Genomic DNA, 16,214 nt, shown 5'->3' on the forward strand with positions numbered 1-16,214 from the left:
CGCCCCGCCGTCCTCCCGGAGCCCCACGTGGGGCGCGCGCGTGCGGGCAGCCAATCGGGCGCCGCGCGCTCGGCCAATCAGCCGCAGCGCTTCGCCGCCTCTCCTCCCCATAGGCCAGGACGCGAATCCGCGCGCCCAATCGCGCGGCGGCACAGGCGGGAGGCGGGGCGGCTGGCGCGGCGAGCAGGAGTCCCCCCGCCGCCCCGCCCCCTCGGCGCCCCGCTGACCAATCGCATCGAGCGGCGACTTGACTCCGCCCCTCGCTCCCTAAGCACCGCCCCCTCGCCTTACCCTCATTGGCCGGGCGGCGCGGAGGCGGACCAATGAGCGCGCGGAGGGGCGGGGCGAGGGGGTCCCGGTGGCGGCGGCGGCGGCGGACGGCGGCGGCGGCCCCGCAGGTACGGGGGGGGGGGGCAGGGGGTGCCGCGTCCGGGGGGTCCCGGTCCCGGTCCCGGTCCCGGTCCCGATCCCGATCCCGATCCCGATCCCGGTTCTCGGTCCCGGTTCTCGGTCCTGGTTCTCGGTCCCGGTTCCCGCTTGCCGTCCCCTGGTCCCGGTTGCCGTCCCGGTCCCGGTTCTCGGTCTTGGTTCCCGGTCCCGGTCCCCGGGGCCCTCCCGGTGCTAACGGCGCCGGTAACGGGAGGTCTGTCGGTACGTCCGTCCAAAACCCCCCCAAAAAAGTCCTTAGCCCCCCCCTCCCGGTGCCCTCCCGGTGCCCCCCCCGGTGCCGTCACCTCCCGGGAGCCATCGTCGGAGGCCGTCCCGGGGCCGGGACCGGTGCCCCCGGGGCTGCAGCGCCCGGTGTTGGGCGTTCCCCGGCCCCCCCCCGTGCCTGCCCAGGGGTTCGGCATCACGGCCGGGGGGGGATAAAGGCCCCCCCCCCGGTACGGCCGCGCCGTGCGGGGTCGGCTCCGTTCGCCCCCCCGGGAGCACCGGGTTTGGGTTTGGGGACACGGGGGGGCAGCGGGGGCTGAGCGGTGTCCCGGGGGGGGGTGGGCTGGGGGGGTTCTGGGACCATGGCGGCTCCGTAAAGAACCGGTACAGGGCCCCGACGGCCCCATGAGGGGCAGGGAACCCCCAGTGGCCCCATAAAGAGCAGAGAACCCAAATGGCCCCATAAGGGGCAGAGGACCCCAAGGACCCCATAAGGGGCAGAGGACCGCAGCGGCCCCATAAGCAGCGTCTATGGGACGTGTGGCACTGGGACGCGGTGTCCCCGCTGCGGGGCGTTGCGCTGTTAATCCCGGGGCCGGGGGGTTTGGGGACTCCTTGCTCGGGAGGGAGCCGTGCCGGCGGGGTTGTCCCCGGGGTTGGGGACGGGAACGGGACGCGGTCCCCGTGGGGGGAACCGCTGCGGGGCAGGAGCGGTGCCGGGCACCGGGAGCAGAGGCTGGGGGGGACGGGGACGGCGCGGGACCCCGGCGGGTGGCGGGTAGCGGGTGGTGGCTCCTCGCGGCTCGTGAGGGCCGCCGGGACGGAGCGGGTACCCCTGCGCGGAGCCCCGGTAATACCAGCCCCATGCCCCCGGGGACGGCCGCATCCAGCCCGGCCCCAGCTCCCCACCGCCTCCCCCTCTCCTCGTCCCGCTCCGGCCGGGTTTCGGCTCGGGGCGAGGCTCCCCGGGCCGGGCCGTGCCCCAGCCCCGCGTGTCGGCCCCCGGAGCCCTGCCCCGTGCCCCGGTCCCGGTCCCGGGCAGGAATTTCCCCTCTCCTTTAACCACCGCTGAGGTTTTTTTTTGGTTTTCCCAAGGCGGCCGTCCCGCGTTGTTCCCGCCGAGCTCAGCGCCGTGGCCGAGCCGCGTGTAAAATGCCCCAAAAATGGCGGGATTTGAGCCAAACTTGGGGGGGGGGGATTCAGGAAAACGGGGGGCATTGAGCTCTGGGGAGCGTTACGGGGCCGGGCCCTGGCCGGGGCTCTCCCGTGCGCTGCTGCCTCCTGCCTGGTCTCCGCTTCGTTATCCTCAAAAAAAAAAAAAAAAGGAAGAAATCGGTCACCTTTGGGTGCTGCCGGAGCTGGGGCAGGTGCGTTACGCGCACCGGGCGGCCTCCCCCGCGCAGGGGGCGAAGCTGCCGGCTCGCGGGGCGCCAGGGCCAGGCGCGCCGGCACCGGGACGCCTCGGAGAGCACCCCGGGGGGCTGCGGCACCTCGCCGTCCCTCCTCCGCCGCCCCCCTCGCCCCTCGGCCGGCGGGGAGGACGGCTCCGGGGGGGGCAGAGCTGGCACCGAGGCGCCGAGCCCCCCGCGAGGCGGCAGAGCTCCGGTTTCCCAGCCCGTGTCCGTCCGAGTGCCTCTCCCAAAAGGAAAGGAGCTCGCCTGGCCTCCGCCCCAGCTCCGGGCCGCGAGGAGAAGAAACCGAAGCGGAGCGGGGGCGCGCCAGGGGAGCACCCGGCCCCCGCCACGCGGCTCCCGGGCCCGGCGCCCCCCGTCCTGGGGCACGGCCCCAGCTCTCCGCGGGCGCCCCGCGTGCTCTGAGTGCGCCTCGGGAGCTCCCGGGGCCCGGGCTCGTGGCTGCGTCTGTGAAATCGACTTCATTTTCCAAGGGAAAAAAAAAAAAAAAGCTATCCAAGAGCACAGATTTTCGATTTTTTTATTTTTTTTTTTCCCCCTGTAATGGAGCAGCAGCAGGGCTGGGAGCAGCGAGCTGGCGGCGGCGGCGCCGCGCATAACTTGGGCGAGTGTCAACGGGGGACGGCTGCGCTCGGGTAAACAGCCCGCGGCCCAACGCACGCGCCGAGCCTGCCTGGAAAAGTGCCCCGGGAAGGCGGCACGGCGCTGGGCACGGCGCTGGGCACGGCGCTGGGCACGGCGCTGGGCACGGCGCTGGGCACGGCGCTGCTCGGTGGGAGCCCCTGTCCCTGCCGGAGCCCCGCGGGGGCAGCGGGACCCCCAGGCCGGAGCCCCCCCGGGGCTCTGCGTGGCCGAGCCTGGGAGCAGCGCCGCCGCAAAGCCTCGCCTGCTGTTCACCGAGCGCCCACAGTGCCTCCGAGGGGCTGTTCCCTGCCTCGAGCAGGCCACGGGGTGGCCGGCGAGCAAATCGCCTCCGCTCGCAGCCCGGCGCGGGGGCTCCGAAGCCGAACGCGTCTGCGGGGCCGCCGCCGGCCGCCTGCCCCTCTCCGGAGCGAAGCAGAGCACCTCGGCGTGGCTCCGGGCCCCCGGGGATCTCCGAAACTTCCGCGGTGAAGCCACGGGGGGGGCTTCGAGGCTGGTGGAGGGGCTGGAAACGGGGCTTTCGACCGCGTTTGGGTGTGCGAAACCTGCCTGGGGTGGAAGGGGCCGGAGCGCGCCGGCGCCGTGCGGCTGCTCTGCTGTTAAGATCTGTTTATGCTGCGAGCTGTCGGCTTCGCTTCTCCCCGTCCTCCTGAAAAACCTGTCCTGCTGAGGGCGGCTCTGACGAAAGCCCTCGTGGTTCCCTGCAAGCCTGGCAGGGAGACGAAGCCCAGGTCGCCTCCCCGTGGGGCCGCCCAGCCCTCTGCTCCCCAGTGTGCCTCCGCGGGACGTGACGAGAGGCCACGCTGCTTCGGTCCCAGCCTCTTCGGGCACCGTTCGGCACCGCCAGAGGGTCCCAGAAGCGCCACTTTTTGTAGGTCTCCGCCGAGCCCCGCGCCTCTGGTGCCTGCCGAGGCAGGGAGCAGCCCCCCCGCCGCCCTCCTGCACCCCGCGTGGCGCAGCCGCGAGCCCTGCCCGGGGCCGGGTCCCTTCCTGCGGCCAGAAATTACGGAGGAGCCTGCGCGTGGGGCTGCTGGGGAGGGAGAGGGAGCTTTTTCTTTTTCCTCAGGAAAAAAAAAAACCCTGCAAATAAACCCAACAAAAAGCCTCCTCCCTTGTGCCACTCCTCCAGCTGCGCGTTCTCTGCGGAGAGCCCGGCCCCGGGCACCGGCAGGGTCTGCGCTCCCGGCACGGAGAGGGGGAGAGCCGCTGCCCTGACACCCGAGCGCCTCCCCGCTCGCTCTGCGGCTCAGTTTTTTCCATCCACCCCTCGCCAGGCCTGGCTGCCCGCTGTGCGCGAGCCCTCCCTTAACAAGGCGCAGCCATCGCGTCGGCCTCGGCGTCGTTTTCCTGCTGGATACGGAGCCCTTCTCCCTCCTCTGAGGGTAAAGGTGGCTCCACGGGGATCCCCCGGGGGCTGGGGGCCCCGCTGCGCCTCCCGTCCTGCCGGGAGCCCCCGCCGTAAAGCTGGGCCCCTCCCGGGCACCGAGGCTCGGTTTAGGGCTGTGCCGGCGGCAGGGTTTGCCCTCCGGCGGGAGCAGCGCGAGGCGGCTGCGGCACCCGCGGTGCTTCGTGTCCCGCCCGGCTGCCGCTGGTGGGCGAGGTGGGGTCGCTGCTCCCCGGGGCTGCGGAGCTGTCGGGGCGCAGACCCGACGCCAGCTGCGACGCGGGTCGAAACAAGGGGGCCGCGTCATTTAAAAGGGGACACAGCCAGTCCGGGACGGCGTGCGGGGACCGTAGTGCGGTGCTCGGCAGCAGGTGCCTAGGTGGGAGCGCACGAACTGGTGCGGTCGAGCCGGGGGCAGGAGCTCGGCATCAAACGGGGGCCCCGACCTGGGCTCCTCCTTGCTCTTCCGCCTCTCCGGCCACGCGGGGAGGCTCAGCGAGGTCGCCTGCTTCGTCCCCACAGTCCTGAACCAGGATGAAGCGTGCCTGGAGCACCTGTGGTGCTCCTCAGAAACCGTTCCTGGCTCTCGGGGGGGGAGAAGCACGTCTCCTCTGCAAAGCGTTTGTTCCCACCGTCGCTGGTGGTCTCCGTCGCCCTCCTCCAGACCCGATTTCTGCTGGAAAAAAAAAAAAACCAAACCCCTCCGTATCCGCAAGGACAAGAGAGCGGATTTCTGCTGCCCGCCCAGCTCCTCCCCTGGGCTGATCGAAGCGCTCCTGCCGGGAGGGCGCTGGCTGCTCCCCGCCTGCCCCCGGCCTGGCTCCGGGCACGGCCTTCACCGGGGCAGGGGAAAACACAACCCGGGGAGGAATTCCCCGCTGCCGGGGCGCCTCTCGGCACCGTCACGCTGGCCCTTCGTCTGGGCTCGCCTGCTGCTCCCGCGCACCCTGCGCTCGGTCTCGGCACCGCGTTGGCACCCTGCGGACCTCCAGAGGCCGAGCTCCTCGCTGGCACCGAGCGCTGGGACTGCCAGAAGGTTTGGGCGTCTGAAACCAGAAGGTTTGGGCGTTTGGTGTGTCTGAAGGCGTCACTGAAGGCTGACTCGCCAGCTTCTGTGAAATGCCCTCCAAAAAATAAAAACCTACAGCACAGGCGCAGGGACGCAGACCCCGCACGTGCGCTCCTCCAAAGCGTTTGGCCCAGGGGGCGGTCTGCTTCGTGCTGCTGGAACCCCGGCCGCGACGCCAACCCGCTTCTGGTCTCTTGGGGTGCGTCTCGAATAAATAACTGAGGGCTGGGTGGCTTGGCCTGCTTCCTGCGGGCTGGCGGAGAGGTCAGGCCGTCCGTGCCGAACGGCCAGCTACCCGCGGGTTGCTGTCGCGGCGGGAGTGTGCGGGGGCTGCTCCGACAGCGACGGGTGCCCGCGGGTACCGAGGCGCTCACGGGGAGGGAGGGCGCCGGGCGGCCCCGAGCCGGAGCGCGGGGATCCAGCCGCGCAGGGAGAGCAGCCCGAGTCCCGCAGGGTGCCGGCTGCTGCCTCTCGCTGCTGTTCCCCCGAAAGAACGCCCACGTTATGCGCCTGCAGCCCCCCTTTGGGACCCTCCGGGCGGGTGGGACCTTCGCGCGAAGCCGTGTCCGAGTGCGCTCGGACCGTCAGACCCCGGAGCTGCTCCCAGCGCTTTCCGGGCGAGGCTCTGGGAACGGCGCCGTGCCTCTGCTGGAAAAACGTGGCCTTGGAGCAGGGGGGGTTCACCTTGGAGCAGGGGGGTTTCTGCTGCGCTTGCCCCGTTCGCTCTCGGCCGACGTGGCTCGTGGCAAGCGTGCCGCCTGCGAGCCGCTCGGGGGGCGCGGGACCCGGCTCACCCCCACCCCTGGTGCCTTTCCTCCCAGAGGCAGGAATGATGAATGGCTCCGACGTCGCCAGCACCACGACGCCCAGCCCCAAATCCAAGGAGGAGCAGGTCGTGAACGGCCACGATGAGAAGGAGAAGAACCCCTTCGCCGAGTACATGTGGATGGAGAACGAGGAGGACTTCAACAGGCAGGTGAGAGCGGGAGGGCGGCGCCGGCCCTGCGTTTGTGGGGGTGAAGGGGGGGCGAGGGCAGAGCAGAGGAGAAGCTCCCCCCCAGCTCTCCCCCCGGCTGCCCCCCCAGCTCTCCCCCTTGCTTGGTGTCGGGCAGGGGTCCAGCTGCAGGGCAGAAAACCCCACGATGCCGCCGGCCCCGCTGGCTCTGTCTCGGGGCCGGCAATAGCACCGTGCACCCCTTTTGTACCTTGCGGCTCACCCTCCGCGTGCTCAGAGGGAACCGGTGTAAAACCGGGGCTCTGAACCTGCAGGCGCTCGTGGCTTTGCTCCCCCGGCACCGAGCTCTTGCAGCCGGTAATGTCACTGCAGGAGGAGCCCCCGTCTCGGTGCGGTGGTCCCGATGCTCTGGGAGCAGGCACCTGGCAGGAGAGCTGCCCACCCGGTGCTTCGGGCAAGCTGGGCAGGCTCGGGGGGCTCTGGTCCGTGGTGGGGAGGGGTCTGACAAGGAGCCACGCTGCGGGCAGGCAGAGCCCTCGTCCCCTCCCTGAAATGTCCCCTCCATGAAGCGTCCCCCCCCAAAACGTCCCCTCGAGCTCTGGCTGCAGACCCCCGGGTGCGGGGAGGGAAGCTGGAGCCTTGGTAAAACGCAGGCAGGGAGGGAGGGAGCGAGGCCCCGTCTCGTGGCCCCGCCACACCCCCGGTGACCGAGGCAGGATTTCGTCAGCCCTCTGCCAGCGCTCTCAGCAGCAAATCTCCATGTGGCGATGCTCCGTCTGGTCCCGCGGCTCTGCCCCGTGCCGGGCTGTGACTCAGGGCCCCGCGTTTTTGGTGCCGGGGCCGGGCAGCGGCAGCCGGCCCCCACCAGCAGTGGCGCTGGTGGAAACGCGCGAGATTCCTTGGCTCGTGTTCGGAAAGCGCTGCCGTGATGGAATCAGACGGCCCGGCGCACCGCTGTCCTCCTGCGCCCCGCGGGACGGCAGGTCCTGGGGGAGCACAGGGCAGGGGGGGCGTGGGCAGGCACCCTGGAGGGGCTGGGGTTGGGGCTGGGGGGGGCTTCCTGAGCCGGCACAGGGCCGCAGGCAGCCCCCAGGGCATTGCAAAGAGAGGCAGGGGGGTCACAGCGCCTCTGCTTCCCCCAGAGCGCCCGGAGGTGCCTCCGGAGCCCAGCCTGGGCGCAGCCCCCAGCAGGAGCAGGGGACACAGCAGGCACGGCGCTTGCAGCAGCAGAGAGGGGACGCGTACCTGCCAGGGCCACCCGGGGCTGGAGCTGCCTGTCCCCAGAGCCGCCTGTCCCCGGAGCCGCCTGTCCCCAGAGCCGCCTGTCCCCAGAGCCGCCTGTCCCCGGAGCCACTTTCCCATCGCCTCACAGCTCTCCGCGCTTCGTCCTCACCTCCTCCGCACGGCTTCCCTCGGGTCAGGCGCTGGGGAAGCGGAGCGGGCAGGCGGCTGCCAACCCCCGGGGCTTCCTGGCACAGCCCTCCCCTGCTCGTGCTCCCGAGGTTCCCTTTCCCGGGGAGCCAGCAGAGCCCGGAGGGCAAAAAAGGGAGCGGTGGGCTCAGGCTGCGAGGAGCAGCTGTGCCGGCAGCGGGTGGGCTGCTAGTGCAGCCCAACCTGCAGCAGGAGGCGGCAGAGCCGTGGGTTCGGGGGGTTCTCTCCGCTCGGTGAGCAGAAAATGCATTTTCCAGGATGGCCGCTGGAAACCCAGCTGCGGGTAGTTATGGGGTGGCTTGGTGGGGGCCGTGGGGGGGGCGTTCCTGGCCAGAACTGGCTCCTGAGGCTGGTGCAGGGAGGCTCTCCGGCAGTTCGGGCTGGAGGCAGCTTTCGGGGCTTCTTCGCTTGCTCGCGAGAGCTTTTAACACCTCCTGTAGGGAATCTGTCCCAGCTCCAAGCGAAGAGTTGAAGGGGTGGCTCCACGGCACCGAAATCCGCTCCTGCCCCGGGCTCGGGCTGCGTTCGGGGCGCTCTGTGCGCAGCCCCTGCCCTGCCTCGCTCCCTGTCCGTACCGGCTGTAATTTAAAGCAATAAAAAGGGACTGGCCGGGGAGGGCAGGGCTGGGTGGTTTGCTGGGGTTGCCTTCCCAGCCATCCCGTACGGGCAGGCTCTGGCAGGGGCGGGTGGCACGGGCCGGGGCTGCTCCACGTTGTGGCAGGGACGGAGCTCGCCTCTCCCGGCAGGACTTTGGTTGTAGTTTCTGCTGCCTTGGCGCTACGCGGAGAGCTTTTAGCTTTTCGGAGCGTTTTGTCCCCTCGGGACTCGCCTGCTCTGGCTGCCCCCGGGGCACCGCTGGGTCCCCAGGCAGGGGAACGCGTCCCGATGCAGTCGGCTTCTGCCAGGCGGGGCTGGCACAGGGGACACGCCAGGCCCGGGAGTTTGCTGACGGCTCTCTTTGGGCAGGTGGAGGAGGAGCTGCAGGAGCAGGAGTTCCTGGACCGCTGCTTCCAGGAGATGCTGGACGAAGAAGACCAGGACTGGTTCATCCCCTCGCGAGACCTGCCCCAGGGCATGGGGCAGCTGCAGCAGCAGCTGAACGGGCTCTCCGTCGGCGACGGCCACGCTTCGGAGGACATTCTGGTAAGAGGGCCTCAGAGGGCTTGCTGCGAGGCCTGGCGAAGAGCAGAGCCCCGTCCTGGGCAGGGGGGGATTTCCCTTGGGGTTTTCCCCACGGGGCGTCTGTGCAGGGGCTGGTGGCGATGTGCTGGTAGCGGTGCTTTTTGGAGCTTACTGCCACGGGGGCACCCGTTTCGGGGCATATCCTGAAGACACGAACATCCCAGCTCCTCATCCCTTAGCGGTGGGAATGGGGCTGCGGCTTCGCGCCCGCGGGGTTGTTCCCTGCTCCCCGGGCACGCTGGGTCCGTCCCTGCCTTTTGGCCGGAGCTGGGGCTCTTTGGGGCGCCCAGAGGGAGCCCAGGCACCGAGCACCCGATGGTGTACCCGTGTTTATGGAACATAAAGCTGCCGTGCAGCTGCTGCTGGAGCTGTTTTGCCTCCCTCTGCTGCCGGCGGCGCTCAGTGCAGCTGCTGGCACCTCGCAGCCTGCGCCGGCAGCTCCGTGCTGAGGCTGGAGCAGAGGGGTCCCCTGTATCCCCCCCCCCAAACCCTGCCTGGGAGCAGACCCGTCGGAGCTGGCGCCCCTTAAACAGCACCTCGAGGGGCGAGGGTGGGCTGGGGAGGCCCCGCGGGGTGCTCTGCGCCCCCGGAGGCTTCGTCCGCGTGGGAACCCGCGGCAGCACCCCTGCAAACGGGGTCGGGTCTGCGGGGGGATGCAACGCTCACCAGGGGGGCGCCGCCGTTTGTGGCCGTGGACAGCCCCCCGTCTTGCTTCTCTTGCAGAGCAAAAGCAACTTGAATCCAGACGCCAAGGAGTTCGTGCCCGGTGTGAAGTACTGACGGGGGGCTGCCTTCGGACAGACTGGGTCCCCGTGTCCCCGGCTCCGGTGGGGACGGCGCTGGGGGCCGGGAGGGACGGGGCGCGACCGCGCTCTGCGGCGCCGCGGAGCTGCTGCCCCGTGGCGGGATCTCGCTCCACGCTTCCAGTTCCTTCTTTTCCCTTTTTTTTTTTTTTTTTTTAACTCTTCCTAGCACTTTTTCTGGCGGTTTTTGCTTATAGGGCTTGCGGCCCTTAGGTCTGTCCTGGAGCCCGGCGCCCCTCCTGCTCCAGAGGCCAACCGTGCCGCCTGCTGCGGCCCCGCCGGCGGGGAGCCCGGCCCCTCGCTGGGTACAATTCGGGGGTCCCTGCCCGCCCGAGGCCAGGAGCCACGCGGGCTCCTCGTGTTTCCGTTCGACGGGATTTCTTTAGCTAAAGGACGGGTGAAGCGTTACAAGGCTGCACGCCCCGACTCCCTGCGAGCAGCGGGCTGCCCCAGCTCTCGGAGAGGTGCTGAGCGCTCCTCGGTGCACTGCTGCGCGGAGGTGGCAGCATCCTGCCTGCTTGGAGGGTCCTGGGCGCCCCTGCGGGGGGGAAACCCGGTGCCCCGGCCCCCGCCCGCCTTCGGGGGGAAGCGCTTCTGCCATACAACACGTTCTCCTTGAAGAATGTCCCCCCCCGACCCTTGAGCTTACCCAGCATTACAAGCCGCGGCCCTGAAGCGTCTCTACCTTCGTTTCTCGTCGAAATAAATCCAAAAAGAACTGAGCGCAGCCCCTTCTCAGGCGTGTGGCAGAGCGGGCCGGCACTGAGCTGGTCTCAAGCAGCCTCCCTGGGAAAGGAGAGGACCCCCCTGGAAAGGAGAGGACCCCCCTGTAAAGGGGAGGACCCCCCGTAACGTGGAGGACCCCCTGTAACGGGGAGGACCCCTCCATCACCTGCAGGCTCCACGGGTGCCAGCCATGGGCTTTTATCTCCCAGGACCCTTTCCCCCCCCCCGCTGCCCCTCGGAGAGCAGATCGCCTCCTCCAGGGCTCAGTTTTGGGGTCGAGGGAGGGCTGAGCCTGCTTCTGGGGCTGGAGGTGAGGACACAGCTCCAGGCAGGGGGTGAGGGCAGCGTCCCCGTGCTGCCCGCAGTGCCCGTAGGCTGGCATTCGAGGCAACCGCACCGCTGGGGGCTTGCTCCGGCCGGGCTGTCCCAGGTGCAGCTACTTCCAGTATTCCCTTTAATTAAACAGACCGGTTAATTGGGGGGGGGGGGGGGATTACCGATCCCTCGGGGGCTGCAGAGATGGAAGCTAATGGCCTTAGCTGCAGCGGGCGGCTGGTCCCCCCGGGCAGCTCAGCACCGCTCAGCGCACAGCTGGACGGCGGGCGCAGCTCGGGGTGCTCGGCCCCGCTGTCCCCACGGCGGTACGGAGCTGAGCACCGCTGCCTGGAGCTGAGCACCGCTGCCTGGAGCTGAGCACCGCTGCCGGAGGCATTGCTCCACTCGCTGCGTTCTGGTGTCCGCAGCGCCGCGGGGCCGGAGCCGCTTGCAGGGGGGGTGTCGGAAGGGCGGGTGGGCGCAGCCTTCTGTTGGAGCTGTGGCTCGGTGTTTGCCCCCTACCTTTTTTCTGGTTTCTGTTTGATTTCTTAAAAAAAAAAAAAAAGGCAAAGAACAAAATGACCTTCCGATGACGTGCTGTAAATTTCGGACAACGCATTATTAAAAATAAACTCTTTTTTGAATCGAGCAGTGCAGAAATCTTCCCTGGAGGCTGGGTAAGCTCGCTGCCCAGCGCCAGCTCCATCACACGCCTCGGCCCAGCACCGCCCGTCCCCACGAGGATTTGCTTCTCACCGTCAGCAGATCCGAGACCTGCAGCAGTGGTGATGAGCTCGCCACTTGCGAAGTGCTGCTGGAGCTGGGCTGGAGCCACGCGCCCGTGATTACTTTGCTTGCGTGGAGCAGCGAGGCGGCTCGACATGCTCAGAGGGTTTTTCTCCTCTCGCTCCTGGCCGCTGCTTCCCCCTCCACCGGCCCCGCGGCGTTAAATTCCCTCCCCTGGACCCGCTCCGCAGCGCTGGCTTCAGCATCCTCTGCTGGAGGCGGCTCAGGAGCGGAGCAGGACCCGGCTCCAGGCTGGGACTGGCCAGGAATTGGCACCAGGGGAAAACCAAACCAAACCAAACCAAACCAAACCAAACCAAACCAAACCAAAAACAAACCAAACCAGGAACCCAGCTGGGGAAGGCAGGGGAGACGATTCCCAGCGCGGAAGCGGGCAGAGGGCAGCCCCCTTGGGCTGTGCCTTCCTCCAGGACTACTTGCCCGGGGCTCGTCCTGCTGCTGGACAGGGACGTCTGTGCAGAGCAACCCGACGGGACGGCTGCCGGAGCAGGACGAGCCCCACGGAGAGCGCCTGCACCTCCCGTCCAGCCTGGAGGGGCCGATTCCTGCCCGGCCCGTCCGAAATCCACGGGACCCGAGGCACGGCCACTGCAGGGCAGCAGCGCTGGGAGGCCTGGGGATTTGTTTCTCCCCCCTTCACCTCGGTTAAGAGCTGGAGAAGTGCTGATCGCAGCCGTTTGTCCTGGAAGGCAGCGGCAGCCTGGTCTGGTGCTGTAAGTTCAGGCACGAGCCCGTGCTGCTTACTTCAAACACAAAGAAGCAAAATGGGCAGCGTTTTTTTTTCTTCCTCCTTTTTTTCCCTGTTTTCTTCCCCCTTTGTCCTCTTTTCTTGCTTCCCCTTTTCCTCTTATCCCTTTTCCCCTTTGCTCTCTCTCCCCCTTTTCTTTCATTTCCTTCAATTTTCGTTTGTCCCCTTTATTTTCATTTCCTCCCCTTTTCTCCTCCCACCTTCCTCCCCTCCTCTCTCTCCCCCCCCTTTTTCTTCTCTCCTTCCTCCTTCAGCCCAAGCCCAGCCCTTACCCCAGCCCCAGCTGACGCCACGTGCCCGGCCACAACCTCCCTGCCGGGAGCGAGCCCAGGGCTCGTGGGCACCACGGCCCGGTGGCCCCATAGCCCCACGTCCCTTCCTCGTGGATCCCTTCCTCGTGGATCCCTTCCTCGTGGATCCCTTCCTCGTGGATCCCTTCCTCGTGGATCCCTTCCTCGTGGTCCCTTCCTCGTGGTCCCTTCCTCGTGGTGTGGTCCCTTCCTCAGGGGAGCTGACCGCGACCGTCCCCATGCACCTGCTGCAGGGCGCTGGGACCAGGACCACGGTGACACGGGGACCACCCCAGCTCGGAGCTGGTGGCCACCGATGGCACCTTGCGGCTGGAGCGCGTTGTGGCCATCGGGAGCCTTCCTCTTCCTCCTCCTCCTCCTTCCTCCTCCCCCTTGGCCCCAGCACCCAAAGCACCGCGCAGCCAGCAGCTCTGCCCCTCCCTTCCTTTTATTGCGGCACTCCGGGGCGCACTCGTACAAAACCCCGACTCCTCCGTGCGCAGCAGGCACCGGGCCCCAGCGCGGCGGCGGCGGCTGCCCCGGCTAGAAGCGGTGGCTGTAGAAGACGTCTGCGTTGCTGGCGTAGTCCAGGGGCAGCGCCTGGCCGATGCTCTTCGCCCCCAGGCTGGCCGCCCCCAGCGCCGACGAGTGCCTCAGCTTCAGGAGGCTGAAGTGGGTGAAGGGGCCCCCGGGACGCTCCCCCCAGGCCTGTGCCAGCACCCGGACAAATCCTGCGGGGGGCGGGGGGGGGGGGACAGAGGTGTGGGGGCAGCGGGAGCCACCGGGACCCCCGGGGTGGGGGGTGAGCAGCGAGATGAGCGTCCCCTGGGATCCCCTGGGGAGGGGGCCCAGCCCGCCCCACTGTCACCAGGGGGCTCGGGGGGAGCGCAGGAGGACACGCGGAGCTCCCACAGGGCGTGGGGCGCCCCCCGTCCCCCCGCTCACCTTCCCTCATCATCTCCCAGCTGTTCCAGACGGAGCCCACGCAGACGATGGGGAGCCCCAGCTCCCCCTGGAACAGGCTCTGCGCGGGGAGCAGGCGGCGGCTGAGCCCCCACCGTGGTGGGGAGCGGGGCCAGGAGACCCCCGGGGCCCCAAAACCCCCAGGGCCAGGAGATCCCAGGACCTAGAGACCCCCTAGGACCAGGAGACCCCCAGGGAACCAGGAGACTCCTGCTCCGAGCAGCTTCCTCGGCACCATCCCAGTGGCGCATCGGGAGCAGGGGGTCCCACATCCCCGGGTCAGGACAGCCCCACCAAGGACCCCAGGGACAGGAGCGGGGGACGTCCCCGTCCCCCACCTCTCACCTCATCGATTTTGGGCAGCACGGCGACCACGTGGCGAGCCAGCACCTCCCCGGCCTTGTTGAAGATGTGGCAGCACAGCGGGTCCCCAGCCTGGGCACCTGGTTCCGAGAGGGGCGGCGGGATGGGGACGGGGACCGCTCGCGGTGTCCCCGTGCTCACGGGTGCCCGTCCCCACCCCGACGGCCGCTCCCCATCGCTCGAGGGGGCGGAGGGCGTTCGGGTCGAAGGGCAGCGAGAGGATGGGGAGTTGGGGTGCTGGGGGCTGAGGGGGGCAAAGCGGCCAGAAGCGAGAGATGCGGGGCGGTCCCCGGCGGGCACCCGGCGTGGCAGCCCCGACCGCCCCCCCCCCAGGACCGCCACCACCTTCTTTGGGTCCCGACCCCAGACGTGCACGGTGCCCTACCCGCTGCCAGCTTCTGGCAAAACCCCGCAAACTTGGCCTTCTCGAAGGTGCGGTAGAGATGGGTCAGGAGCCCCATCCTGTCCGAGACCTGGGAGAGGGCCCCGCGGTGAGCCCTGCGCGACGCTGGGCCCCCCCCGCCATGAGCCCTGCGCGATGCTGGGCCCCCCCCCGAACCCCCCCCCCCTCCCCGTTTGGCACCTGGAAGTACTCGAACATGGCCTGCTTGACGTGCCCAACGTCGTGCGGCGGCACCTCCAGGTTGTCCATGCAGTCGAAGACCGTCTTCACCGCCTGGTGCGCGATCCAGTAGGCTGCGGGGCGCGGAACCAACGTGAGACACCCCCCACCACCACCCCCCCCCAAACCAAAACCCCTTCCCCACCCTCCTCATCCTCACCGGAGCCTTCGTCGCCCATCATGTGCCCCCACCCGCCGCAGCCCGTCTCCGAGCCGTCGGGGTTGATGAGCTTGCAGTTGGAGCCGGTGCCCGAGATCAGCACGATGCCACCTGCGGGGCGACAGCGTTCGGGGACACCGCCGGGCACCCCGCACCCCCTACAACAACACCCCCCCGGGGACCTTCCTCGCTCCCCCCCCCGGGGCCGTCCCCGTACCGCGGTCGGTGGCGGTGGCCATGGCCCCGACGGCGTCGGAGGTGAGGCGGTAACTCTCGCTCAGGCGCGGGGAGCGGCGCCGCAGCTCCTCCAGCAGCAGGGCGATGGCGGCCTCCTGGTCCCCCCCGCTCAGGGACAGGCCCTGCCACCGCGGGGGGACGTCACCCGGGGCAGGGGGGTTTGGGGGGGGGGGGCACGAGGACGGGGGCTCACCAGCGAGCGAAGGGGCACAGCCGGGTCCACGCCGGCCTCGCGCTTGGCCTCGCTCACCAGCTCCCGGATCCTCTCCGCGCACGTGGCGGCGCCGACCAGCTGGGGCACCCCGGGGAGCGGTGCTGAGCCTCCCCCCCCCGCCAGCACCCCTCGGGGTGGGGGGGGGGGGCACCCCGCGGGCCCCCAGCTCCGCCACCATCACCGGCGGTGTCGCCTCGGGGTTTGGGGACCCCCCCCCCGGTGCTTACCCAGTGGTTGGTGCAGGGCCCCTCCGCCTCGGCCAGGATCCGGCCATCCCCGGCCACCAGCACCGCCCGGGAGCGGGTGCCCCCCCTGCGGGGACAAGGCGGGGGGGGGGGTCACTGCCGGGCCCTGCGCTGCCGGACCCCCCCCGGGCCCCCCCAGGTGCCCTCCCCGGACCCCCCCCAAGTGGGGATCCCTAGGGTGGGGGCTACGGACCCTGCTTTTACCCCCCCCGGGACTCTGCACCACGATCCCCCCCCCCCCAAAGGGGCACCTGGGGGTGGGGGGGGGACACGGGGGCGCACGGGGGGGGGGGGGGCAAGCAGCCGGGGGGGGCAAGCAGCGAGGGGTGGGGCAAACACCGGGGGGGGGTGAGGAGAGGCCTGGGGGCGCGGAAGCGGCCCCCACCCGGGCTGGGGGTGCTGGGGGGGGGGGTCTGCAGGCGCTCCCCCCACCCCCCCATGCTGGGCTCCGTCCCCCCCCCCCCCGGCGCGGCCCCTCACCCCTCCACGCCGCCGAACAGCGCGGCCATGGCGGCGGCCCCCCCGTGCCCCCCCCCGCCCCGCTCCGCCCCCCCCGCGGGAAGCCGCGCCCGGGAGGCGGGGGGGGGGCGGCGCTGGGACACGGCGGGGCCGGGCCGCGGCCCCACGGCCCCCCCCGACCCCCCCCCGGCTCGGATCGCAGCACAAGGGGGGGCCCCCCCGGGCTGGGGGCCCCCCAGCGGCACCGCCCCCGTTGGCGCCCCCCGGTCCCGTGCCCCCGGCGCCCGGCAGCGCCCCCCCCCCGGCAGGAACGGGGGCAGGGGCAGGGGCAGGGACAGGGGCAGGGGCAGGGGCAGGGGCAGGGGCAGCCCCCCCCCGGCACCCGGCCCAGCCCTGGGGGTGCTGCGGCCACTGCAGGATGGGGGCGTTGGGATGGATGGAAGGAGGGATGGACAGACAGATAATGGGATGGAGGGGGGGATGGATAATGGGATGCATGGATGGATGGACGGACAGACGGATGGATGGAGGGA

At 70.1% G+C, this 16,214-nt stretch overlaps 2 protein-coding genes across 3 annotated transcripts; one reads left to right on the top strand and one right to left on the bottom strand.

Moving 5' to 3' along the window:
• Nucleotides 1-302: 302 nt before the first annotated feature.
• Nucleotides 303-11,221, top strand: PAIP2B (poly(A) binding protein interacting protein 2B). Its single transcript, XM_083832787.1, has 4 exons — nt 303-398; nt 5,983-6,137; nt 8,514-8,690; nt 9,453-11,221. The coding sequence occupies exons 2-4, from the start codon at nt 5,991-5,993 to the stop codon at nt 9,507-9,509; spliced, it is 381 nt and encodes a 126-aa protein (XP_083688913.1). The 5' UTR covers nt 303-398; nt 5,983-5,990; the 3' UTR covers nt 9,510-11,221.
• A 1,627-nt stretch (nt 11,222-12,848) lies between these two features.
• Nucleotides 12,849-15,772, bottom strand: NAGK (N-acetylglucosamine kinase). Of its 2 annotated transcripts, XM_083832788.1 has the most exons (10): nt 15,703-15,772; nt 15,205-15,289; nt 14,957-15,055; nt 14,744-14,885; nt 14,527-14,637; nt 14,328-14,440; nt 14,130-14,217; nt 13,727-13,824; nt 13,364-13,442; nt 12,849-13,149 (listed from the first exon to the last, which is right to left on the bottom strand). In XM_083832788.1, exons 1-10 carry the CDS (start codon nt 15,729-15,731, stop codon nt 12,962-12,964), a joined length of 1,032 nt encoding a protein of 343 aa, XP_083688914.1. In that variant the 5' UTR covers nt 15,732-15,772; the 3' UTR covers nt 12,849-12,961. The 2 variants fall into 2 exon arrangements, with proteins under 2 accessions (XP_083688914.1, XP_083688915.1); XM_083832789.1 differs by lacking the exon at nt 14,744-14,885 and having other exon boundaries at nt 15,702-15,750.
• Between the last annotated feature and the right edge of the window lie 442 nt (nt 15,773-16,214).

Source organism: Anser anser, assembly GCF_964211835.1.
Source record: "Anser anser genome assembly, chromosome: 4".
Lineage (NCBI taxonomy): Eukaryota > Metazoa > Chordata > Aves > Anseriformes > Anatidae > Anser > Anser anser.

Coding starts and splice junctions, on each gene's coding strand:
- PAIP2B (XM_083832787.1), top strand. CDS start 5,991: ATGATGAATGGCTCCGACGTCGCCAGCACCACGACGCCCAGCCCCAAA. Junction 6,138..8,513: donor AGGAGGACTTCAACAGGCAG/GTGAGAGCGGGA, acceptor CTCTTTGGGCAG/GTGGAGGAGGAGCTGCAGGA. Junction 8,691..9,452: donor ACGCTTCGGAGGACATTCTG/GTAAGAGGGCCT, acceptor CTTCTCTTGCAG/AGCAAAAGCAACTTGAATCC.
- NAGK (XM_083832788.1), bottom strand. CDS start 15,731: ATGGCCGCGCTGTTCGGCGGCGTGGAGGG. Junction 14,638..14,743: donor GGCCACCGCCACCGACCGCG/GTACGGGGACGG, acceptor GTCGCCCCGCAG/GTGGCATCGTGCTGATCTCG. Junction 14,441..14,526: donor GATGGGCGACGAAGGCTCCG/GTGAGGATGAGG, acceptor CGCGCCCCGCAG/CCTACTGGATCGCGCACCAG.